Genomic DNA, 27743 nt, shown 5'->3' on the forward strand with positions numbered 1-27743 from the left:
AACCCACGACCATCCGCAGGTTGCCAACAGCTTAACACTGAGGCATGGTTACATTTAGTCTTTAAGATAGTTTTCAGAATTCTGTAACTATAAAAAAAAAAAATGAAAACTGTATCCAATTTTCTCAGAATTCACCAAAAGTACATTTTATAAAGTAGAATTACCCTGTTATAATAACCATAATTCGTCCATGGCTAACTTGGCCATTTTTCCTGATTCGGAGATTTCTATTCACTTTAGAAAGGTGTTTCGAGATTTGCTAGGAAATGGGATGATATAATTCTGCTGAAAAATTAGAAGTTTCAGCCCCAAAAATAATATTTTGTGACATTTATTTCCCTCTAGAACTGCACTTTTTGGGCAAAATATTAGGTCTTTTAGGGCATGTATGTATCTTAGGGTTTCAGCTGGTATTTTGGAACAGCTTGCTACTTGTATGCCTGACTGTAAATGACGGGATTGTGCACAGAAAAACGGGTATGTGGACCTTTGTTTAAGCCAGAGGGGAAAGCTTCTTTGTTAATCGTTACAAAAGAGTATTTAAGTATATTTTTGTTTGCTAGAATGGGAATTAGTTTTAACTTCATGCTTGTATGCATTTTGAGGCATACAAATAAGTTCTGATGCATGTAATAACCTATTAAGCAAAACAAACTGAAGTTTATGACTTAATTTAATAGATGTACCGTTTAATAAGCACTTATGATTTTGACATTTTTATTTGTTCAGGCTCAGGTGTGTATGTTTTCTGCTTTTCAGGCATGTCAAGGTTTACACAAATTGAAGAAACCTTTTGATTTGTGGACAGGTGACCTGCATTTAGCTGTCAGTGATGTTTCTCTCCATATTGTCACATTTTCCCACTGTTGATAAACACAGCAGTTTTTCTACCTGTGCATGCATACCATATGGGGGACAGATAATAGATATTTGTCTTTTATGTAAATGAGACAGGTAATTACAATGATATGTTGAGACATTTTCATTATTCTTGCTGTCAAGTGGCTATGGATATTTATAAATATCTTTGGTCAGTGTCACTGTTAGTTTAAAGTTGACTTTGTATTATCTGAGAAAGTCTGCACTAACAGCTGAATAGGTTCATAGAGAGGATATTATAATTCATGATGGCAAAAAGTAAATTCCCATCTGATTGTCATTTTACAGTTGAACAATTTGAATTTTTGAAAGAAATCTTGAAATGAGGGACACGACAATGCTGTGCCCGGTTTCCACTCACCATATTGCTGGCCGCCGTTATATATATGAAATATTGTTGAGTGAGTGAGTGCATGGGGTTTAACGGAAATATTGTTGAGTATAGTGTAAATTCCCAATCAAGTGAATAAAAATTTCATTGAAGAAAAATATGTGACAACGAGGATCACAACCTCACTTGTAGATCAGTTTGCACTTGACATGCCTGTAGCAGTGTGTTGTGTACAGATGGTGGAAATCATACTGCTTGTAACGGTGTACAATTTTTACATGTGGCTGTATGTATTTGGCACGTACAAGTACAGTGGATTATCGCGCATCAGACAAAATACTCCTCTTTTCTTTGGACAACAACTGTTAACGTCTGCTGAGTTTGTTATCTCCCTTTGTTGTGGTCCCACAATGGTCACATCACTGAAGCGATTCACCTATACATGGGTCTTCTGCACTGCGGGACAAATTCATTACATGGTGAATCTCGAATCCTGCGGACGTCAAATGTGTCTGCTGAGTAGGTTATCTCCCTTTGTTGCGGTCCCACAATGGTCACATCATTACATGGTGACTTAGTGGTAGGATACGCTAATATATGGTGTCAGTAATCCTCATGACGACATGCCTGTAGTATTGTGAGGATTACTGACACCTGATATTTGCATATCCCATCACTGAGTCACCATGTAACTAATAAAGTGACATTCCTGATAACAGTCAACCTGCATGTACTTTTTTGCAATTATGAGAGACTTTTTAAACTTAATTCTCCCCTGTATTGCTCGATGTGGTCAAATTACAATGTTGTAATATAGTAAGGCCTTAATGGGGTATTGTCTCTGTCATAGTGGTGAGTTGGATGCTGACTGAATTGAACATTGCTCCTCTGCAGCCATAATATGTGAGTAACACATTACCAGTTTGCCCACAAAACGTCATGGCAAAGCCAGGCCTGCATAAACAATTGAGTACACTCAGCTTTATAGGCCCCATTAGTTACATCAGGCCGGATCCTCTTAGCTCATTCGGGCAAAGCATTGTTTCAGCTGCAGCGCATTAGCATCTTTAAAGTGACCTGAAAAGTGCTTAATTCTTTTGCATTCTTGTGCATTTTTTTCTGTCAACGGTCTGAAATAAATGGAGATGATGTCAAAAATGAACGTACTGGGAAGTCGCAACATCAGCTTAATGCCCTCCAAATTCAGCCTCTAGAACTGACTCTCTCTGTCCCCCAGACACATCCTCCTCCTCCCTCTGTTATTGTCGACGTAACCAAAGCCTAGTAATTTTTGGACTGACCGCCTGGGCCTTAAAGCAATAAAACCTCGAGGAGAAATCTGAGAATTTCTACTTTCTACTTTCAAATGTAATTGGTCACATCATACACCACATGTTAAAAATAAAAGCCAAGTGTTTTATGTGCCCTTTCAACAATGATCATATGAATGAATTAATATAAACCATAATATTTCTTTTAAAAGAAGTATACACGTTTACATTGGAATTGTATTCCATATCAAAATTACAGCATCAGTACAGAAAACACTCTTATATTAAGGACAAGTGACTAGGTCATACTGAGCACTAGTCTCTCTACCAGGGTAGAGACTGATGTATGTTAAGTTAATTATAAAAATGTTAACAGCGGGATATAATCTTGAAATGATTGTGTATGGGTGTGGATGAATGAAGTAAAGTGTGGCAGTGTTGAATGTATGCAAGGTGTCAGAGGGGATATTGTTAAAAGCACCATGGCTTACCTGTCCTCTACCTTTACCTGTGCTACTGTGACCCACTTCCAGACAGGTGTGAGGCTTTCAAGTCCTGCTGTTAAAGGGTTGTACATTCCTGAAGCTTGTGTGAGCTTAAGACGAGTTTTAGAAAAGACCAGAGTGACATTTATGGCTACGACCAGGATGGAGTGATGTGTACACCTTGATGTTCTGGTAAAACTGCTTGTTACCATACCTGTGCAGTGTGTTGGACCATTACTGTGCACCAAGTGTATAATCATAGGTGTGAACTCTGGAGTGATGCATTGCAGGTATCAAGGTTTCTGGTAGACCACAGGTGTAAACTTGCAGGGTTTAATTGCTATGTAGCAGAGCCATATGTGTAAACTCATACTCATGTAAAATGCAGTGCCAAGACATGCAAGATGTATATTACACCTGAGATACCTGTCAGGCTCGGGTGCAGAATTATTAATGAACTCTCTGTCAGGTGTGAAGATATGGGAGAGTTCAGTGAACTCTTAGTGACGCTTTCATCAACAATGTGGACCAACCGAATTGATGGATTTTCTTGACTGTGATACGGAATACCCAGAAAACCCCAGTCCACCAAAGTAAGTACGCATGACCTTGTGTAGAAGTATATATTGTATCACTTCAGGAGACTTGTTCAGTGCAAAATCAATCTGTACACAACAGATCAAAAGATATAAATAGATAAAAGTTAAAGGTACATCTTCTGTCCACAAAAGATTCTGATCATAGATTATCTACACAAAAAAGTCAGTCTGCATATACAGTTATAGGCTAAAAATTGCATACATGTGAACAAAGTAACAAAAAATGTAACATAATCATTACTGTGTATTTACTTTTTCAGTTTCAGATAATCTATACATAGAAGTATTTTAGCATAGATAATCTATACACAGAATTATCCAATCATAGATAATCAGTACACCAAATTATCCTAGCATAGATAATCTGTACACAGAAGAATTTGATCATTGACAATATATACAAAGAAGAATTTGATCTTAGATAATCTGTACACAGAATTGTTCAATCAGATAATCAGTACACCAAATTATCCTATCATAGATAATCTGTACACAGAATTGTTCAATCAGATAATCAGTACTCCAAATTATCCTATCATAGATAATCTGTACACAGAACTAAGAGTCTGACCAATCAAGACAATTTGTACATCTACAAAAAAGAACATGATCATAGCTAATCATTCTGTACATATACATGTATGTGTGCAAAATTTGTAAAACAGAAATTATTTGTTTCTAGATAATCTATACACCTGCAGAAACATTTAATGTCTTTGTATAGAACGTTATTTTTTCATATGTCAGTATATTTGACTTGTACATTACCTGGCAGAATATTTATAAAGATCGAATATTTATAATGATCGATCTATTAAAGTTCAAGAAGTCATGTGAAAAAAAGATGAATTTACTGAATTGGAATGTCAGTTATTTGGGACGTAATTTATCATTTCTATGCAAATCAGTCGTCTGATTATTTTTTCTGTTCTTGGTACACAATATGCTAATTATTATGTAGCCTACATTATACATATGCTGAGTGAAGGTCAGATATTAAAACCACTGTGTTTTTTGCAGGCATTTAATACAAGCCTGCATAATTACATTATATCATTCGATGTAAATGTGGTATGTGTGTATTGGAATACTTGTCATACACATTACATAGCTCACATATAAATTACAAAACCATCATACAGGTTACCCTATTTCATCTAAAATTTAGGACACCTGGTCTGCTCATTTTAGTCAATGTACATTTAATTCTAGCAGGAATATTGATTTTTTATTATTTCACATGGTTAGACCATCTAAAGAACAACATACTCATATCTTTACTTTTCCAAAAGGCTGTTAAAGAAAGGCTATGTTCTACTTTCAACACTACTAATATCTGTCCCAAATTTTAGAAGAATTATGGAGCACACACAACCTTCCTCTCAAAACCAGCTGTAATTGTTGGCATGAAGTAATACATTTTAAATTTGGTCACAGAATATATACAAATCTTACTGGCCGAAGGGGCTAGCATGCCATCAGGGTGCAATGACCCAGGAGCCTCCCACCAATTCAGTTGCTGTGAGTTCAAATCCAGCTCATGCTGGCTTACTCTCAGGCGATGCATGGTTGTGGGTTGCCCCCAGACTCTGTCCAGTTTCCCCCCATCAGTATGCTGGCCGGTGTAGTATTGAACAAGTGAAATTTTCTTGAGTAAGGCATAAAAAACAATCAATCAAATAGATAAATTAATAAATACAAATCTTACAGCTCTTATCAGTTTGAGCTCATATAACAAAAGAGTAAATTGTGAAAAAAACTTAGTTTTCTGACAACGTTTTAAGCACTGCTCTGACAGGTGAAAATAAACTTACTGTCCATCATTTAAGTGATGACTCAGCTTGCCTATAGAAACACGCCCACTCTTGTACTGTATTAGCTGTACTGTGGAACAGGTACAGTATGTTTTTTTTTACCCTAAATTTGCCTGAGGCCAGTGCATGGACTCCCTGTTACTGCTTATTTTCATGAATCTTGTACTAGCATACATTGGGATAATAAATCTGTTAATACCCTACTTCTTCAACTTTTTGTCAGTAAAAAGGACAGTTTTAGGGACCATATGTCTGCATTTTATTGACCTAGTTTTAGAGAAGGGATTATATAAACTTTGCTTATGATACATATAACTTCACAAAAGTATAAATCTGCTCACTTGACACGGAGCTGAGTGATCTGCTAAATCTACCTGTTTATGGTGAACTGCAATATGCATGCCTTCATCTGAAATTGGAAGTTTTTGTAGTATTAAAATATGCATTGATAATTGTTACATTTTTCTATTATTTTATATTTTTGTATGCAATTTCTATCATGTTTGACCCAAAACCCAACAGGACAATTCTCGACAGTCTATGATATTCTGGAAATGCTATGGCTTAATAGTTCTTGTGATTAGATTTTGGAACTTTATGATATCAAAGATGCACTGATTCATTCTTCTCGCTGTCATGAAGCAAAGAGAGATAATTTTGCGATGTAGTTTTTCGGGACAGCTTTATATTGGCCAGTTTTACAGATTTATATTGATTTAAATACTTGATGAATTATTATTACGCAGAAAACTTCCATAATCTTACACAGTGATAGGAGAAGACTGTTGACAATATTTCTTTTGAAAGTTGAAAGCACTACAGTCACCTTTAAAATATTAACAGTTGATTTGAAGTGCGTGCAAAAATATTGTTCCCTCTTTTACCTTTCGGTGGTGGATATGTGTGAAATAATTTGTGCATTTTTGTATATACGTACATGCATTTTAATGCCAGATGTTAATGTACCTTTCTTGTTGACTTGTGGGGTTGACCCAGTATTTGTAAAATTCCCACTCTAAAAGGATATGTATACCTTTATTATACACTCACCAAAGGCTAGAATTACCTGTAGTTTTGTACCTATCCGTGATTTAGCTGTGTATCAGGTGTGTAATGGAGACAGGTAGACTGTTATTATACCTGTCCTTCTGCCCCAACTACACAATAGCGTGGGATGAATGATGACACCTCTTAGTTACTACCTGGGAACACCCACTCTGTTGAGGGACAAAGATACACTCATTTTCCCACCCCTCAGGGTTACATTAGGCACATTATTTTGTTCAACAAAACGGATGTTCTGTGGAGATGCCTGTAGAGATGTTTTCCAGCTTGTCCAATTCATCAGTTTCTAAAAGGAATAGTTTGCACTTATGGGTAATTATATTATTTTCCAAATATGTCAAAATGCTACTAGGTTAGTTCACATAAAGGTTCAGACCACACACAAAGCACCTGCCCTGCAATCCACCTGCTAATTAGTTGGTATTGATTTTTCCACATGGTCGATTTCACTAAAATGATTATACAAGTCTGTAGTTAAGTTATATGTAGATAAGATTACATGTATGTATATTGTATACCGCTTGTTAAACACCAATCAGATAAATAGGTATTAAATTGTATACAGAAAAGTTAGGGTCATGGCCAAGTTGTCCAGCTTGTCTTTAAATACCTAGCTTGGACACACATAATTCTGGCCATTGGAGATTGAAATTGGGTGTGCTCTTCTCTCACTGATTGCACTGCCTTGCATGATATGACACTAGCGTGGCAATTAATGTTAGTTAAAGACCAATTGCCCTCCACCTATATAGTGTGCATATCTTTATGCCACATGTGATCGTCTGTGAATAGCTTCCCAAAAGTTGGTGGTTTACCCCAGACACTGATTGCACTGCCTTGCATGATATGACACTTGTGTGGCAATTACTGTTGGTTAAAGACCAATTGTCCTCCACCAATATAGTGTGCATATCTTTATGCCACATGTGAAAGTCTGTGAATAGCTTCCCAAAAGTTGGTGGTTTACCCCAGACACTGATTGCACTGCCTTGCATGATATGACACTTGTGTGGCAATTACTGTTAGTTAAAGACCAATTGTCCTCCACCAATATAGTGTGCATATCTTTATGCCACATGTGAAAGTCTGTGAATAGCTTCCCAAAAGTTGGTGGTTTACCCCAGACACTGATTGCACTGCCTTGCATGATATGACACTTGTGTGGCAATTACTGTTAGTTAAAGACCAGTTGCCCTCCACCAATATAGTGTGCATATCTTTCTGTAATATTAAAAAGTCCATGGATAGCTTGCCAAAGGTTGGTTGTTTACCCCAGACACTGATTTTCTCCATTCCAACCGTGTACAGACAAATAAATGAATCTAGGTAAATTATTGTTTAGTGTGGCGGAAAACACTAAAAAGTAAATCATACAGATGAACGAGTTAATGCGTTCAATGCGAAGAAGTTCATAAAGAAAGTAGGTCCCTGTGATGTGGTACATTATGATATGATATTATTATATCCAAGAGCACTCAACTGTGACACGTGATCGGGCATGATTAAACCAATGAATTTGTCAGATTGGCTACTTTATGAATATTCATGCTTTGTAACATGCTGTTAAGATTGTATTTTTGCCACATATAATTTAGACATATAACAACAACTGAAGTTTGACCAGTCAGCGCAAATCTGTCTATTTTTTTTTTTTTTTTGATGACATATTTGTTGATAATGTCACATAATTCTTTTCAACTGTAATGTACCCCTACAAATATTTCTCCGTCATTAATTTGTGATTCATATTTTTTTCTGCCATTTGTTTATCATGTGTTCTACATGTAATTAGAAGTATGTATAAGTAAGTTATAACCATAAGCTATATATCAAGGAGATATAATTTATTACATTTACGTGATTTATTCCCTGACGTTGATTGAAAATAAGCTTCACATATTCTGTTTAAAATGTGAAAAATTTGCTTTGCATGACCGTTTACTTATCATATGTAACAAAAAGACTTATTAACATTCTTAAAAAAATGTTGTAATGAATGTGGTACAGTTTTGATGGCATTTGAGTCTGATAGAAGCTTAATTTTCATTGTTCATTGTTGACTGATGTGTCTGGGAAAGCTAAACTAATGAGTTAAGAAAAAACACAATACTTGCATAATGGACTTTTAGTTTTCTCTTTAATCATCAGTAAATAATATTTACTGTAAGTATGGCGGAAGCTCTGCCAGCAACCTGTGGATGGTTGTGGGTTTCCCTCAGGCTCTGGTTTCCTTCCACCATATAATGTTGGCTGTCTTGATATAATTGAAATAATCTTGAGTACGTTATAAAATGGAATAAATCAAATAAATATTTACTATAATTCTTTTTATTAGCTCTGAGGTTTTATCCTTCAAAGCCCATTTCATCATTGTTTGATCTAGTAGCTAGCTGTTCCTTATACTAACTATATCCAAATGTCTCTAAAGAAACGTTTGTTAAATAGAAGTGGGTGATGTTGTAACTCTTTTGCTCATTTGTGTATTGGAAAGATTACAGGTATAAAGATTTGACAATTCCAGCAAAAGAGAGGTTATTATAGTTTATAGATGTTGTTTGCAGCTAGATGAGACCGCTTCAGTAACCTAATGGTTATAGCGTCCACCTTGAAGTTGGGAGACTTGGGATCAAGCCCTGACCGGGTCATACCAAAGACTAAGTGGACAATGACATTTTTGTCCCTGTGGACAATTACATTTTTGTCCCTGTGGACAATGAAGTTTTTGTCCCTGTGGCCAATCACACTTTGGAATTTCTGTAGATAAGGTCATTTTTGTCCCTGTGGACAACGACATTATTGTCCCTGTGGACAATGACGTTTTTGTCCCTATGGACAGTGACACTTTGTCCATGTGGAATTACATTATTCCACAACGACATTATTGTCGCTGTGGACAATGATATTATTGTCCCTGTGGACACTGGTGTTAGTATTTTTTCCCTGGCATTTTTGTACGTGATACTACAACGATGAAAGTTCATTTTAGAGGAGGATGTTATTTTGTTGGTATTTTGCCGTGATTGAGGATCGTATGTTTTACTTTGTGTATTTTCAGACTTGAGAAAGAGTATACTGCTTTAAAGAGCAAAGAAAATGAGGATCAGATTGAACTTAGGGTAGGTATACCTGACAATACCAGCAGCTTCTTGACTTTTGGTTATGTCTGCATATGTATGACATGCGTGAGGTTGCTGTGGTTTGGATGATGTCTGCAGATCACTCTAGTATCGGGGTTTATGCGGGGACTTGAAAATATTGAAAAGCATGTAATTTAAAAGTAACTCACCCAGGCATAAGAAAACCTGGAAAAATCAATGGTTTTTGTAGTTGGGTCTAGAATAAAGGCTTGAAAGTGAGACTAAGCCAAGTTGAGCTATTGTGTATAATACACTGACTGTTACATTCTCTTGGTTTAGATTAGTTTTTCAACATCTTTGAAACTGCCTTTGTACATGTATATGTGAAAGACTACTAACAAGGTCAACCAATAAGGTCATTGACACTGTTTCAAATGACATGTTGAAGTGTTGACTGAATACTGTAATATTCCAAGTAGCCTGGGAAATGTGAGTGAAGCTAAAACAAAAAAAAAACACTTGAAAAAGTCTGGAAATTTGAAATCTTTGAAGTGTACTTTATGTATGGACCCTGCAGTGGTAGTTTGATGGCAACCTGATAGACATGCTGTAAGTGAAATAAGCTCTGGAGTATTGTTTAATGTTGTCATTGACAAGTGTATTAATTAAAGTTAAAGTATATAAATGAAAGAAAGGAATTGTGTTAGTTATTTACATGAGTGATTTGTTGCTTTTAATAAATACTGATGATTTGTTCTTCCGTTTACAGAGGCTTAGGACAGAGAATCGACTTCTTCGACAACGGATAGACAATCTGGAGAAGGTTAGTATAAAGATTGTGTTCAAACCGATCAGCACTAGGATAGACAATCTGGAGAAGGTTAGTATAAAGATTGTGTTCAAACGGATCAGCACTAGGATAGACAGTCTGGAGAAGGTTAGTATAAAGATTGTGTTCAAACGGATCAGCACGAGGATAGACAATGTGGAGAAGGTTAGTATGGGGATCAGCACTAGGATAGACAATCTGGAGAAGGTTAGTATGGGGATCAGTACTAGGATAGACAATCCGGAGAAGGTTAGTATAAAGATTGTGTTGAAACGGATCAGCACTAGGTAGACAATCTGGAGAAGGTTAGTATAAAGATTGTGTTCAAACAGATCAGCACTAGGATAAACAATGTGGAGAAGGTTAGTATAAAGATTGTGTTCAAACGGATCATCACTAAGGTAGACAATTTGGAGAAGGTTAGTATAAATATTGTGTTCAAACGGATCAGCACTAAGGTAAACAATGTGGAGAAGGTTGGTATAAAGATTGTGTTCAAACCAGTCAGCACTAGGATAGACAATTTGGAGAAGGTTAGTATAAAGATTGCGTTCAAACTGATCAGCACTAAGGTAAGACACTCTGGAGAAGGTTAGTATGGGGATCAGCACTAGGATAGACAATTTGGAGAAGGTTAGTATAAAGATTGTGTTCAAACTGATCAGCACTAGGATAGACAATTTGGAGAAGGTTAGTATGGGGATCAGCACTAGGATAGACAATCTGGAGAAGGTTAGTATGGGGATCAGTACTAGGATAGACAATCTGGAGAAGGTTAGTATAAAGATTGTGTTCAAACCAATCAGCACTAGGATAGACACTCTGGAGAAGGTTAGTATGGGGATCAGCACTAGGATAGACAATCTGGAGAAGGTTAGTATAAAGATTGTGTTCAAACCAATCAGCACTAGGATAGACACTCTGGAGAAGGTTAGTATGGGGATCAGCACTAGGATAGACAATCTGGAGAAGGTGAGTATAAAGATTGTGTTCAAACTGATCAGCACTAGGATAGACAATTTGGAGAAGGTGAGTATAAATATTGTGTTCAAACCGATCAGCACTAGGATAAACAATGTGGAGAAGGTTAGTATGGGGATCAGCACTAGGATAGACAATCTGGAGAAGGTTAGTATAAAGATTGTGTTCAAACGGATCAGTACTAGGATAGACAATCTGGAGAAGGTTAGTATAAAGATTGTGTTCAAACGGATCATCACTAAGGTAAGACAATCTGGAGAAGGTTAGTATAAAGATTGTGTTCAAACGGATCATCACTAAGGTAAGACAATCTGGAGAAGGTTATCTATATGTGATGTATATATATATATGTATATTACCGAACTGATTCCTTATTTGTGGACATATCTGGTTGCTTGTGAATCAGATTGGAGAAGGATGCAAAATAAGGCACAAAATAGGACAGTGACGTGTTGTATTTTGTTGGGGGGGGGGAGTTGTGTGTATGAAATAAAATGTCTGTCATGTTTGCTGTGAATAGCTTTATTCTGACTCGTCTCCTTACCTCTGATTGGCTATGTTGTTGTGCAGGAGTCCGCCTCATTGGCTGATCGTCTGATCCAGTATCAGGTGACTCGGGCGCAGGAGGCTGAGGAAATGTTTATCCTGAAGAACGAGCTGGCGTCAACCAAACAGCTTCTGCGGGACAACGACTACAAATTACAGCAAGCTAACGATCAGATTCAGAACTTTGATCTGCAGGTATGCTACATTGTTATCCAAAATTTTATTGTGTTGTAAGCGGTTTGATTTGCTGGTTCAGTGGCTAAAGTCTTCAGGAATGACACAGGAACCTCCCACCAATGACACTGGTCGGTGTGAGTCCAGGTCATGCTGGCTTCCTCACCAGATGTATGTGGGAAGGTAAGGCAGCAACCTCCAGATGGTTGTGGGTTTCCCTCGGGCTCTGCCCAGTTTCCTCCCACCATGATGCTGGCCGCGTTGTTTTAGCGAATATATTTTTGAGTACGGTGTAAAACACCAATCAAATAAACACATAATACCTGCGAAATACCGTAAAGTAATAGGTGTCCCTTATCACTTGAACCCAGCAGTGAGAGAATGGTCTGGGTTAGAAGCTTTGATGTCAGAAATGTCTGACAAACAGATTGACTTGCAGAGGTACTCTCGGCAACGAAAAATTCTGATGTAGAACATTCGACACCACTGAAATACAGAAATATAAAAACTTTGGCAACACTGAAATAATCTGTTTGTATATAAATAAAAATTAGATTTACTGTATCATTTCGATACAGAGGGAAAGGGATGCAGTTCGGATGAACAATATGATCCAGCAGTTACAGGAGGAGTTGGCTGATGTGAGAATTCGTGAAGCAGATGCCAACAGCACTGTGAAGGAGCTCAACACCAAAATCAACGACCTTGAAGATGTAGGTCACCTTAAACTAGAAATATTCACCTTTGATATTTTAAACGCATTTTGAGGTATGGTATAAAACGATAAAATGATATTCAGTACTGAAGACTGCCTGCTGAAATTTTGCAGTTGTGCCCTAATTTTTGGTTTTGTTATGTGGAAAACTGCAAATGATAACCATCCCTGACCATCTGACCATCCCTTTTACATAATTCACATTTTTACACTTGATATTGTACCTTAATAAGACTATTTATCATGACTGGATTGTTGCTGTGTGAAATGGGCTGTGAGGTCAATATTCATTACTAAATAATGATGTTAATGAGCATTAATAATGAAGTAGTCATTATGAGAGTCTACGTGATCCTCAGTGTTACATGTAGCATTCAGTGTTCACTGTGTTTCCCTGATATTTCACTTTAATACAGACTTTTTGTAAACTTAGTGGTGAGTTTGTTTGAAGTTCTGTATTTCAGGACCTCCAATGTGAAATGCCCCAAACATTCATGTTCCAGTTGGATGATACTTGAGCAGTGAGGTTGTTGTTGTTGTTTATTTGTAGACTAACCGTCAGCTGCAGCGAGCACCGAACAACGATGTAGAACAGCTTCAGGAGGAGTTGATAGCAGCGAAATTGCGAGAGGCTGAGGCCACGCTGTCTCTGAAGGAACTGAAACAGAGGGTTCATGAGTTAGATTCCCTGTGGGAGGTAATTTGAGAGCGTTGAAAATTCGAACAAAAATACATTATGACCACAACACATGAAATTACATAAAACATATTGTTTTAAAGTATTCAAGATTGTGGGTGTCTTGAAAAGGAATAGTACCAACATGAACGTGTGACATGGCCACAGGAAAGTGCTGTCTGTCAGCGTTGTGTTGAGGTCCTAGGCAGGAAGCGATTTGGCGAGTTTACTATAAAATATCTGTTGCATGGTTTTATATGGCCTAATATAAATGTATATCAAAGTTATTGTGCCTTTGCATTGTTGAAACTTTGATCGCATATTTACCGATCAACTGATTTTGTTGTACAGAGGTAACTTTTATATTGCAAGATAAATTTTCCACTTTTCACAGTTAGTATAGCTAGTACAGCTGAAACACAGGGACTGCACCTTCGCTTGCAACCCAGGGTAGGCCTATGTCTGTAGACAGAACTATATTCACACCTTCTGACGATAATCCTGCACACCTCAGCAGGTCTCTGACACAGCCCAGTAGAGAGTTTGTCACATGTCAGTAGAGCGTTATTCAGTATCTCCGAGTGCGGTACGAGTGTTAAACAATTGACTTTTAACCTGAGCTGTATATATATACCAGTAGGTATTGTTTATCTCACACTTTAACCATGTCAATTTCTCAAACTTTGGTTTCCATATATTAGCTAAGAATAATAATAGTCATGATTGAATTTATATAAAATTCATTTCATAGGCCCCTCCGATCAAGATAAAACAAAAAGCTTAATGGATGCATGAATTTTGGATATTTAGCATGTGATATAAACTCTCTGAATATGCTTGTTTTCTTAGAAATTCATCATGGAGCGGTCGATTACTCCCACCTGTATGTCCCCTAAAGATAAATCCAAACCTGATGTGAAGACACTACAGGAAGAGCTTATGAGTGTTCGGCTCAGAGAGGCCGAGTCCTTGTCTGAACTGAAGACCATGAAGAATAAAGTCATGGAACTAGAAACACAGGTATGTACTGGAGCTAGAAACACAGGTATGTACAGGAACTAGAAACGGAAGTATGTATTGGAGCTGGAAACATAGATATGTACTACAAGAGCTAGAAACAGGTATTTACTGGAGCTAGAAGCAAGGGTATGTACTGGAGCTAGAAACACAGGTATGTACAGGAGCTAGAAACACAGGTGTGTACAGGAGCTAGAAACACAGGTATGAACAGGAGCTAGAAACACAGGTATGTACTGGAGCTAGAAACACAGGTATGTACAGGAGCTAGAAACACAGGCATGCACTAGAGCTAGAAACACATATATGTACCGGAGCTAGAAACACAGGTATGCACTAGGGCTAGAAACACAGGTATGCACTGGAGCTAGAAACACAGGTATGCACTGGAGCTAGAAACACAGGTATGCACTGGAACTAGAAACACAGGTATGCACTGGAACTAGAAACACAGGTATGTACAGGAGCTAGAAACACAGGTATGTACAGGAACTAGAAACACAGGTATGTACAGGAACTAGAAACACAGGTATGTACAGGAACTAGAAACACAGATATGTACAGAACTAGAAACACAGGTATGTACAGGAGCTAGAAACACAGGTATTTATTTATTTGATCGTAGTTTATGCCCTGCTCAATAATTTCACGCTTATGCAGTGGGTGTCAGTTTTATGGGTGGAGGAAACTGGAGTTCCCCTGGTGAATCACCAAGCTTTATTGACTTACTGAGTAGACATACATGTACTTTTCCTACATGTGATTGGAACACAGGCATGACATTGAGTGTTCAGTTTGATGGTAAACGATCGGAATGGCTCGTATGGTGGTTTGTTTACTTGTTTATGTAGTGTGATGTTCATTGAAGACCACTTGTCTTCCACCAATATGGTGTGCATATATCTGTATCACATGTGGGAAAGTTTGTTTGTAACTTACCAAAGGTTGCCATAACTCTTAACTGCCTTTGTGTAAATGAAACATTCTTGAGATAATGATAAAATAAAGTGATGTTAACTTGAAAGGTTGATGATGCACCAGTGCCAGTTGGATTGTATGTTTGGATTTTTGGAATCAGATGTACACCAAACTTTTTGTATTTTCACAATTAAATGTACACCAATCAGTTCACATTTTCAGAATCACATATGCATCAAACAAGTATTATTAAAATCAGACAGAGGGGTTTGTATTTTCTGAATTAGATATGCACCAATCAATTTGTGTTTTCAGAATCAGATATGCACAAATCAAATTCGACGTATGGATGACGATAACAAAACGAGTAAAGAACGTCTGGAGAAATCTGAGGAGAGAGAAAAGGAGCTGAAAGTGAAAGTAAAAGAACTGGAGAGGAAGACCTCTGACATGGAGTCTAAGGTAAGGGGAGGCAATCAGAGCAGGCGCCATGTTGACATCTTCACCTCATTGCATCAGTGGTGGCGCAGGAGCAATCTGCAACTCTACATTTTCACTTGTAAATCTGTGTTATTAGTGAAATGTGTCATGTGAAGTTTGTTGGCTTCTTGTAGCTTGTGACATATGATATAAGAAACAAACATGGTGTTTTTTGATTTATTACTTGACCAAACTTCACATAATTGTCTGAAGGTTGTCTTCACTGTATTTATAGAAACTATGTACATGTCTGCACGAACAACTTTGTGATAAATGTGGAGGACACATTTGTGACCGTGTTGTACATTTATTTATTTGATTGGTATTTTGGGCTGTACACAAGAATATTTCACTTATAAAACGGCAGCCAGCATTATGATGGAAGGAAACCAAGCAGAGCTCAGAGGAAACCCACAACCATCTGCAGGATGCTGACAGACCTTCCCACGTATGACCGGAGATGAAGCCTGCGTGAGCTGGAGTTGAACTCAAAGCTGCTGCATTGGTGAGAGCCATCTCATACACGTGGTAATAATGTTACTTTGAAAGAGAGGTGTATATTCTAACTTCTCAAACCATTCACAAAGTTGATGGAAATTTGTTTAGAGAGCTTAACTACTCAGTTGTTATTACAGGCCAGACATTGGTCAACCAGTAGTTCCTATACTGTAGCTGGTTGAGCTATCATGTTTGGTGTCTTCAGAATGATGCTTCAGTGAGGCAACATTAGTGCTGAATTTGCCACCTTTTTGACAAGGTTTATACTCTTTGGAAACAGGTTTGGGGCTCTAGCAAAATAATATTAAAAGTAACATTAGAACACAAGAAAATAAACAAACATTGATATTGTTGGGAAATGCAAACAGCCAAACCTCCCCATACCAAACATTCACGTGTTACCTTTTGTTGTTTGTTCAAGGAGTTTAATTGTAGCATGTTTTCAGAGAGCATTTGCATTTATGGCAGAGGAGGTTAGCACGCCATCACGCGCATTGACCCAGAAGCCTATCACCAATGTGGTTGCTGTGTGTTCAAGTCCACCTCATGCTGGCTTCATCTCCTGCTGAATGTGGGAAGGTCTTCCAGCAACCTGCGGATGGTTGTGGGTATCCATGGGCTCTGTTTGCTCTCACCATAACGCTGACTGCCATTGCAGAAGTGAAATATTCCTGAGACGGCATAATACATCAATCAAATAAATAAAATCTATGCTTCTGTTTTATCCTTCATCAGAAAAAGGAAGAGTCGATGATGTCCCGAATCAAAGAGGCAGAAGACAAACAGATGATAGCAGAACTCAAGCATAAGATTGCCGAGTTAGAAATACAGGTAAAATATTAGTCAACTTAGTTGATTGCAAGTTGCATATCAAAATAAAATTCGTATTTCCGGGACATATGACTTGATGACCTAAAATTTTGCCCAACAGAGTGAATTTTACAAGACAAATACCCTAAATGATCATAAATTTCGTCAGTGACCAACTTATCCGGTTTTTCTGAAAGTTTGGCTGATTGTAGAAACGTGTTTTGAGGTCTGCTTGGAACAGAGAATGATTTTCTACTTGAAAATTGCAAATTTCAGCACTGAAAATAATATTTTGTGACATTTCTTTGCCTCTAAAATTGCACTTTTGTGGGCAGTTTTTAGTTCATTTAAAGTAAAAGAAAGTTAACTGTGAAGTAAGGTTCATCATACAGACAACTGAAAACTATGTGTAAAAATGCTTTCATTTCATTTTTTAGATTTTTTTAAAAGAGTATTGAAAGGCATTTAAATATTTGAATATTATGGTGGGCTTTATGAACCATACTGACGGTATCTAGGAACTCTGATGTCATCACCATTTTTGCCTGATGTTCTCCAGAAGGAAGGAATTTGTGGGAACATCATATCAGTAATTCTTTACTCATAGGTAAAAGGAATTATTCCAACATTAAGTGTCGTGATTAGTCTTGAATGATCTTTCTGTGACATCAGAGTTCCTAACCTCTGATTTTATGGTCCATAAAGCCCACATTAGAATTCAAATATTTGAGCGCCTTTTCTTCTCTTTTCCTTCCTGCCTCTCTTTTCACAAAAATCTGGAAAAAAAATTATAAAAGTAGGTTTTTGCATGGTTTCAAGTGGTCTATTTAGTGATGCCTACTTCGATTTTTCCGAGGATAAATGTCATAAATTATTACTGTATTTGCTGGAACTTCCATTTTCCTAGTAGGATTGAAATCCTCCATTTCAAAACAAAACACTTGTCTAAAGTCAGTGGAGCTCTCAGAACCAGGCAAAGGTTGCAGTTTAGTTTTCATAGATTTTGGGTAATTGTTTTTAGTGAACCTCTGAAATGTTATAAAGAAGATGTACAGTAAAGTACAAAACGAAAATCTCTTACATACATCGCTTGTCCCAAACCAGGCCAATCAGATACACTCAGATGGAGTGACTTGAAATGAAATTGTGTTCTTTTTCTGTTCCACACATTGTAGAAAGAAGAGTTGCTCACTGCTGGTCAGTTACTAGCCAAGGGAAGTAACCAGGACTTGGAGAACCAGATATTTGACCTGCAGGATGAGGTAAGGGTATAGCAGTGTGAGTTGACATCACAGGTCATATTTACACTGACATTTGTATTTGACCTTCAGGATGAGGTAAGGTTATAGCAATTTGAGTTGACATTACAGGTCATATTTACACTGACATCTGTATTTGACCTTCAGGATGAGGTAAGGTTATAGCAATTTGAGTTGACATTACAGGTCATATTTACACTGACATCTGTATTTGACCTTGAGGTAAGGTTATAGCAATTTGAGTTGACATTACAGGTCATATTTACACTGACATCTGTATTTGACCTTGAGGTAAGGTTATAGGAATTTGAGTTGACATCACAGGTCATATTTACACTGACATTTGTATTTGACCTTCAGGATGAGGTAAGGTTATAGCAATTTGAGTTGACATTACAGGTCATATTTACACTGACATCTGTATTTGACCTTGAGGTAAGGTTATAGCAATTTGAGTTGACATTACAGGTCATATTTACACTGACATCTGTATTTGACCTTGAGGTAAGGTTATAGGAATTTGAGTTGACATCACAGGTCATATTTACACTGACATTTGTATTTGACCTTCAGGATGAGGTAAGGTTATAGCAATTTGAGTTGACATTACAGGTCATATTTACACTGACATCTGTATTTGACCTTGAGGTAAGGTTATAGCAGTGTGAGTTGACATCACAGGTCATTTTTACACTGACATCTGTATTTGACCTTCAGGATGAGGTAAGGTTATAGTAATTTGAGTTGACATTACAGGTCATATTTACACTGACATCTGTATTTGACCTTGAGGTAAGGTTATAGCAATTTGAGTTGACATCACAGGTCATATTTACACTGACATCTGTATTTGACCTGCAGGATGAGGTAAGGTTATAGCAATTTAAGTTGACATTACAGGTCATATTTACACTGACATCTGTATTTGACCTTGAGGTAAGGTTATAGCAATTTGAGTTGACATCACAGGTCATATTTACACTGACATCTGTGTTTGACCTGCAGGATGAGGTAAGGTTATAGCAATTTGAGTTGACATTACAGGTCATATTTACACTGACATCTGTATTTGACCTTGAGGTAAGGTTATAGGAATTTGAGTTGACATTACAGGTCATATTTACACTGACATCTGTATTTGACCTGCAGGATGAGGTAAGGTTATAGGAATTTGAGTTGACATCACAGGTCATATTTACACTGACATCTGTGTTTGACCTTCAGGATGAGGTAAGGTTATAGCAATTTGAGTTGACATCACAGGTCATATTTACACTGACATCTGTATTTGACCTTCAGGATGAGGTAAGGTTATAGCAATTTGAGTTGACATCACAGATCATATTTACACTGACATCTGTATTTGACCTTCAGGATGAGGTAAGGGTATAGCAATTTGAGTTGACATCACAGATCATATTTACACTGACATCTGTATTTGACCTGCAGGATGAGGTAATGGAGAAATAGTGTGATTTCATCATAGCATTTAAAACTTATTACAGACCCTCTGATGTAATATTGTGTCTACCCAGTCCATAAATATATTATAAAATAATGCCCAGATGTTCAGTGTTCACAAAACCTTGTAAGTCATATTTCTTGGAACTTTTTTCATGAAAGACGATTCTTTCGGTTATACTGCCATTTGCAGTGTCATTTGCAATGAAAAGTTACGAAAAATGATTTACAGAGTTTTGTGAAATTAGCCCCTCGCAATAAAATTATATATCAACACTGGGATTTGTGACAAAGTGAATGTGAAAATACAATATGTGCAGGATATTGATCCAAAGTCTTAATTCTTCATGCTGTCTGATGGCGTGAAAAAAGGCAAGTGTGTTGGTCTTAGAAAATGTGCTTTATTTTTAGTACTCAGTGACTCAGTGGTGTGAAGAAATATTTGTACGCATTTGATATGCTTCATAGTTTTGGAAAATTCATATATGCAGGGGTAAATTTCATGAAACTTTAAATTCCATTGCATTTTTTTTTTTTTTTGATTGTCCAGGCTATTGAATACCTGTTGTATTATATAGTTGTTTAATGACTGCTTTTTCATGGTCATGTGCAAATGTAGATTACAGTGGTGGAATTATTAATAACATATTGGTACCAGATTGAATCCTCTCCCCCTTCCGAATTAGTTACCCACCCTTTTGTGTGAAACTGATACATGTAGGTTAGTATTCTAGGTTACAAGATGACACGCCCTCCTCTCCCCATCTCCCACCGTTATGCCTTGCTTTAAGTGTTCATGGTTTTTCTGCCAGTGTTGGTTTTGTCAGTGTGCCAATGTTAAACTATTACTGGTGTGGTTTGGTAAAGCAATGTCAGACAGTTTATCAGTGTGGTTTGGTAAAGCGTTGTCATGCTATTACTGGTGTGGTTTGGTAAAGCAATGTCAGACCGTTATCAGTGTGGTTTGGTAAGGCATTGTCAGACTATTACTGGTGTGGTTTGGTAAAGCAATGTCAGACAGTTATCAGTGTGGTTTGGTAAAGCGTTGTCAGACTATTACCGGTGTAGTTTGGTAAAGCAATGTCAGACAGTTATCAGTGTGGTTTGGTAAAGTGTTGTCAGATTATTACCGGTGTGGTTTGGTAAAGAGTTGTCAGACTATTACCGGTGTGGTTTGGTAAAGAGTTGTCAGACTATTACCGGTGTGGTTTGGTAAAGCAATGTCAGACTATTACTGGTGTGGTTTGGTAAAGCAATGCCAGACTATTATCGGTGTGGTTTGGTAAAGCAATGTCAAACTATTACTGGTGTGGTTTGGTAAAGCAATGTCGGACTGTTACTGGTGTGGTTTGGTAAAGCAATGTCAAACTATTACTGGTGTGGTTTGGTAAAGCAATATCAGACTATTACTGGTGTGGTTTGGTAAAGCAATGTCAGACTATTACAAGTGTGGTTTGGTAAGGCAATGTCAGATTATTACCGATATGGTTTTGTAAAAACAATGTCAGACTATTACTGGTGTGGTTTGGTAAAGCAATGTCAGACTATTATCGGTGTGGTTTGGCAAAGCAATGTCAAACTATTACTGGTGTGGTTTGGTAAGGCAATGTCAGACTGTTACCGGTGGTCATGGCATTTGATAAGGCAATATCGGGCTATTACTGGTGCAGTTTTAAGGCAATGCACCAGACTATTACCAGTGTGGTTCGATAAGACAATGTCAGACTATTACTGGTGTGGTTTGGTAAAGCATTATCAGACTATTACAGGTGTGGTTTGATAAGGCAATGTCAGACTATTACCTGTGTGGTTTGGTAAAGCAATGTCAGACTATTATCGGTGTGGTTTGGTAAAGCAATGTCAGACTATTATCGGTGTGGTTTGGTAAAGCGATGTCAGACTATTACCGGTGTGGTTTGGTAAAGCAGTGTCAGACTATTACTGGTGTGGTTTGGTAAAGCAGTGTCAGACTATTACTGGTGTGGTTTGGTAAAGCAGTGTCAGACTATTACTGGTGTGGTTTGGTAAAGCAATGTCAGACTATTATCGGTGTGGTTTGGTAAAGCAATGTCAGACTATTACTGGTGTGGTTTGGTAAAGCAGTGTCAGACTATTACTGGTGTGGTTTGGTAAAGCAGTGTCAGACTATTACTGGTGTGGTTTGGTAAAGCAGTGTCCAGACTATTACTGGTGTGGTTTGGTAAAGCAATGCCAGACTATTATCGGTGTGGTTTGGTAAAGCGATGTCAAACTATTACTGGTGTGGTTTGGTAAAGCAGTGTCAGACTATTACTGGTGTGGTTTGGTAAAGCATTGTCAGACTATTACAGGTGTGGTTTGATAAGGCAATGTCAGACTATTACCTGTGTGGTTTGGTAAAGCAATGTCAGACTATTATCGGTGTGGTTTGGTAAAGCAATGTCAGACTATTATTGGTGTGGTTGGTAAAGCGATGTCAGACTATTACCGGTGTGGTTGGTAAAGCAGTGTCCAGACTATTACTGGTGTGGTTTGGTAAAGCAATGCCAGACTATTACCGGTGTGGTTTGGTAAAGCAGTGTCAGACTATTACTGGTGTGGTTTGTAAAGCAATGTCAGACTATTACAGGTGTGGTTGATAAGGCAATGTCAGACTATTACCTGTGTGGTTTGGTAAAGCAGTGTCAGACTATTACTGGTGTGGTTTGGTAAAGCAGTGTCAGACTATTACTGGTGTGGTTTGGTAAAGCAATGTCAGACTATTATCGGTGTGGTTTGGTAAAGCAATGTCAGACTATTACTGGTGTGGTTTGGTAAAGCAGTGTCAGACTATTACTGGTGTGGTTTGGTAAAGCAGTGTCAGACTATTACTGGTGTGGTTTGGTAAAGCAGTGTCAGACTATTACTGGTGTGGTTTGGTAAAGCAATGTCAGACTATTATCGGTGTGGTTTGGTAAAGCAATGCCAAACTATTACTGGTGGGGTTTGGTAAAGCAGTGTCAGACTATTACCGGTGTGGTTTGATAAGACAGTGGTCAACTATTACTGGTGTGGTTTGTTAAAGCAATGTCAGACCATTACTGGTGTGGTTTGTTAAAGCAGTGTCAGTAGAACAGTTTGTAGATCATTGACAGACATAGGTGTTATGTAATGTGACACTTTGTGACCGTTAAAAAGGGGTGGTGTGGAAAGCTAAGTCTATTTCATGCTGCTGCTTATGCCAACATATATAAATGTACAAATTTAAGAATTTCCAAAAATTGCTTTTATTCGGCTAAATGAAGTCAGTGGAGTTCTTTTATTGTAATTTTGTTTTAAGATGACATGAGTACTGTTGAGCTCTGTATGAAGTTTTGTGGAAAATTTTCCATTTATACCCATAAGTATTTCGATTCACAGGATGTTGGGCCAAATATCACCAGAGCAATTACACTGTAATAGTTCCAAACAGTTTCGAAGTCTAAATGAGAATAAAATGACTGTTATGCAGTTACAAGCTGCGGCACTTGAGCGTTTCAAAAATGTTCACCGCAATGAAGAACAAGAAGAGCTCAAACCCAACAACAACAACATCACACCCTCCATGTAGAACATGTAGGCATGTAGAACTCCTGCTTGAAGCTAACAACACATGACCATGAAGACAAACTCTTGACAAATATCATCGTCAAAGTAAATCAAATGCGCTCCCCCCCTCCCCCCCCCCCCAAAAAAAAAGTGTGACTGTATAAAACTTCTCAGCAGGGACAGTAATTTTCCAAATTGATTATTTCCCTGTTAAATTTTGTTGGACTGTGTTTATATATGGAATGGGTCGTCTGTGGCTCAGTTGGTCAGCGCGCTAGCACAGCGTAATGATCCAGGAGCCTCTGACCAATGCGGTCGCTGTGAGTTCAAGTCCAGCTCATGCTGGCTTCCTCTCCCGCTGTAAGTGGGAAGGTCTGCCAGCAACCTGTGGATGTCTTGGGTTTCCCCCGGGCTGTGCCCGGTTTCCACCCACCATAATGCTGGCCGTCGTCGTATAAGTGAAATATTCTTGAGTACGGCATAAAACACCAATCAAATAAATAAATAAATAAATATATGGAATGGTTAGTAGGGGGATCTGTGACTTTTGGGAGCTGCCACTATATGTAGAGAACTGTTTTACTTGAGATTATAAAATGTGTTGTTTTTCTTTTGTCTCTACCACTAGAGCAATAGCATATTGAAAACCAGGCTCATGGCCTTAAAGTTTTTAGAGTCATTCCACCTTTTTGTGATACATTGTTTTTTCATGTCAAACACTGTATTTGAAGAATTTCTTCGCTTGAAAAGTTTGAAGTATTGAGATATTATTAAATCATCAACATGGATGACATTGTCAAGCTATTCACTGCCTGACTAATTCCTAAACTCACGTTCATAACTTGACATAAGTAAAAAAAAAAAAAAATCTTGAATATATGGCGTTGTACAGAAACTCATTTGAATCTCATTGCTAATTGTCTCTCTCTCTCTGCTTTCTTTGGCACAGGTTCTGGCCCTGAAGTCGTGGAGTAAGGTGCCGATGGACCCGAGTCGTATCCCGAGTATGTACAACAGCGTGGCGGAGGAAGACTGGGAAGCGGACTTAGCCAGTACTGAGAACCTCAACCGTACACTCTCTGAGATCATTGAGGGCACAGGGTCAAAGGTCGCTGACAAGGCGCACTTCAACGGAAACTTAACTAATGGGAAGGCAGACAGTGTGTGTCACTCCTTGGATACTCAGTCTGCCAGCAGCAACGGCGAGAACTGCAATTTAGACGTGATATCCGAAGATGAAGCATCACCGCGAGTGAACGGGAGTTCTGCATCTGTCACGTAACTCTTTGTGTTTGTACGGGGCGAAAAGTAGACTGTGTGTACAGCTGCGTGCTAATTTCCTTTGTGGATTTGAGATCATCCTGAGATGGAGACGATTTGGGGGTGTTTAAACGCAGCTGCAGCCATAACGGTAGTCACTGTTTGCCGGTCAACTCAGTGCAAGTTTGTCATCTATTGTCGTGGTTGTTGATGTTGTGGTGGATAGGCCTATCTGGCAATATTACAGTAACGGCAAACTGATGTGTGGTGTGTCTGAACTTAAGGCCTTCTAAGGAGACAGGAGCTAGACAAGGCCAGTCATTTCTTAGGTTCTCAATTCTTAATGGATATCACAATCAGCGACTGGATCAACGATCATATACTGTATCGCCTTTATGATTAAATGTCATATTTATTCGAAAGTAGGATGAACAACTTTCTGACTGTTGTTGAATTGATCATCTTCAGCATTGTGCTTATAGAAGTCTGGTGTTATTAATGTGAGCTGGTTAAAGCCAGCTTAAACCAGTTTGAACAACATTGAAAGAAGTATCCAGTTCAAACTGGTTTGAGCCAGAATTGAGCCTGTTTGTACAAAATTTCCCTCCATTAAAATACACGTTTTGATCTAGTACAGTAGCTGTAAATATGGTCTGTTACCAAACTGTTCCTAGTATGTGAGCACATAATTTATCACTGATGTATGAAGAAAAAAGTTGTATTTGTTGTATGTAGCATATCAGCAGAGTACTGTGTTACAGTGAAGTACTCATTTTGTTACAGTTTTGTTACATTATACACTGTTTGTTACATAGCAGTATGTAAATGTTTTGTAGATATGAAGTAAGCTTATTTGAATTATATTAGATGACTAACATCTGCACTTATTGCATGCCAGTAATTTTTATTATTTTCCATGGTTTAAGAAATGTTTTTTTTTACGTAAAGTTTAAAATGAAACATTTAATAGAAAAACTGCTAAAATACTCACACAGAAGGTTAACAATATCATTGTATCCCACAGTTCAGTGCTCTCGACTTGTATGGACTACTCAAAACTGAAAACCGAAAATGCAGAATTCACAGAAAATGGAAATTTATGAAAATATTTACTCTATTAACAACTTTGATTGCTTTTTATATTTTGGCTGAGGTCAACAGTGGCATTGTGGAATTCACCATTGGCATGACTGGTACTGTTGTGTCAACTCTGTACACAATGTTTTTTTTGTTTTTTTTCTCTTCAGTTCTGAAAGGTAAACTTACTCCTTTCAAAAATGAAATATCAAGTAAAGTGAAAACTTCAGACATTTGTAGACATTTCAGCTTCATGTACATAAGGTCTTTGTAAATGATGAAATGTCACATGAAGTGAAAATGTCAGACATTTGCAGACATTTTTGCTTCATGTATACAAAGTCTTTGAAATATCATGTTGGTGGAATTCATTTATAATGCCTACACTAATGACTGCGCATATTTTACATACATTTTCCATGTGCATGTTCAAAATGAGGGGTTGTAAATGAACTGTTGGAGATCAGTTAAAGGGTAGCGAACATGAAAAATGAATCATCAATATTTATTTATTTATTTGATTGGTCTGTTAGGCCGTACTCCAGAATATTTCACTTACACGACAGAAACCAACATTATGGAAGGAGGAAATCTGTCGGAACTCGCAACCATCCATACCGCCTAATCATGAATTAAAAGACCATCAGAAATTGTGTCTGAAAAGGGGGATGAAACAAACAGAGTCTAGCAACATCTATCAAATTTTATGTGAAAAACCCAGTACATTACTTGTTCTTTTTAGATTTTTAGAGGTTTTTTTTTTCACTGAATTCAGATAGCTTTTTCGCGTTTCCTTCCCTTCAAAATATTTGATTTTTCAGCTTTGTTGTAAACGGGAATTTTCATAGGTATACATTAATGTTTGGAGTTGGAAAACTGTATATACCCATGTTACATCATGATGACAAACTTCCCATTGTCAAGGTCTCGTACTTAACCATTTGTAAAAGCCGGTCAGTCTTTCTTTTGTAAAATTTTGTAAAGAGTAATTGTTAGTTCCTATAGATTGTTGGGTTGATCAAAAGACGTAAAAAACAAAACAAGGTTGTTGTTTATGTAATTCAGTTTCAAAGCAATTCTGCATGGATTAATATGATGTTTTGGAACAACTTTTTTCTGTGTGTAGTTGCTTGCAGTGAAAAGAAAGCTTTCTTGGTGCTGACGCAGGCTAACAGTAACATGTAGCTGTGACCCCTGTGTCTGTAATGAACTCAACCAAATGTGAGTCATTATCTAAACACACCTCTTGTGATTTCAGCATTGTGATTGGATGTAGGCTTTCCAGACAGTGTTCTTACTATCGCACAAAATGATAGTGTTTATTGATTCCATCTGTAAAACGGATTTATTAGACCGTTCTTATAGTTAGGTTTACTGGGTGCACATCCCAACAGAATTATGGTGATTAGGTATAAAAGCAGAATTCTTTTTTCCTTCTAATAAAATAAGCAAAGCCTGAAGCATATTTGTTTTGGAAAACTGGCATAAAATGCTGCTAAGAATTCATAGAGAGCATTTTGGGCACATGTAAGTCAGTAGGACTATGTGCAAGTCCGTGAGACTATGTGCAAGTCCGTGAGACTACGTGCAAGTCCGTGAGACTGTGCAAGTCCGTCACACTTGCACATAATTTTTTTTTTGCCTTACAAGTAATGTCTTTAAGTGTTTTGCAACAATGCTGGTCATTGGTGGAGGCTTCCATCCAGAGTCTGTGATGCCTTTTTTGATTGGCCATATATTTAACATATTTAAAGAAACACTTTTACTAGTAACTCTGATTGGCACTCATGTCGTTATCATGTAACTTTACCCTCTACAGGGGCATGTCTATCATGATACACTTGTAATACATTAGTGTAAGGTATTTTTTTATGTTTCACTGAGGAAATGTAGTGAACTCTTTGACCTTTCTGATTGATTATGTGCAATATGGTGTACGACAAAGCATTTTTGCCTCTGTAAACTCGTGCATTTC

General features: G+C 37.6%; 1 protein-coding gene across 1 annotated transcript in view; it reads left to right on the forward strand.

Moving 5' to 3' along the window:
• Nucleotides 1-27075, forward strand: part of LOC135480234 (ecotropic viral integration site 5 ortholog-like) — a 99081-nt gene extending 72006 nt beyond the window's left edge. Inside the window, 10 exon segments of the mRNA XM_064760012.1 lie at nucleotides 9500-9560; nucleotides 10291-10344; nucleotides 11902-12072; nucleotides 12630-12764; nucleotides 13317-13463; nucleotides 14292-14462; nucleotides 15693-15839; nucleotides 17091-17186; nucleotides 18341-18427; nucleotides 24381-27075. Coding sequence (XP_064616082.1) covers nucleotides 9500-9560; nucleotides 10291-10344; nucleotides 11902-12072; nucleotides 12630-12764; nucleotides 13317-13463; nucleotides 14292-14462; nucleotides 15693-15839; nucleotides 17091-17186; nucleotides 18341-18427; nucleotides 24381-24713 — 1402 coding nt within the window. The 3' untranslated portion in view covers nucleotides 24714-27075.
• Nucleotides 27076-27743: the final 668 nt, after the last annotated feature.

The sequence above is a fragment of the Liolophura sinensis genome, chromosome 13 (genome assembly GCF_032854445.1).
Source record: "Liolophura sinensis isolate JHLJ2023 chromosome 13, CUHK_Ljap_v2, whole genome shotgun sequence".
NCBI classification, from domain to species: Eukaryota; Metazoa; Mollusca; class Polyplacophora; order Chitonida; family Chitonidae; genus Liolophura; species Liolophura sinensis.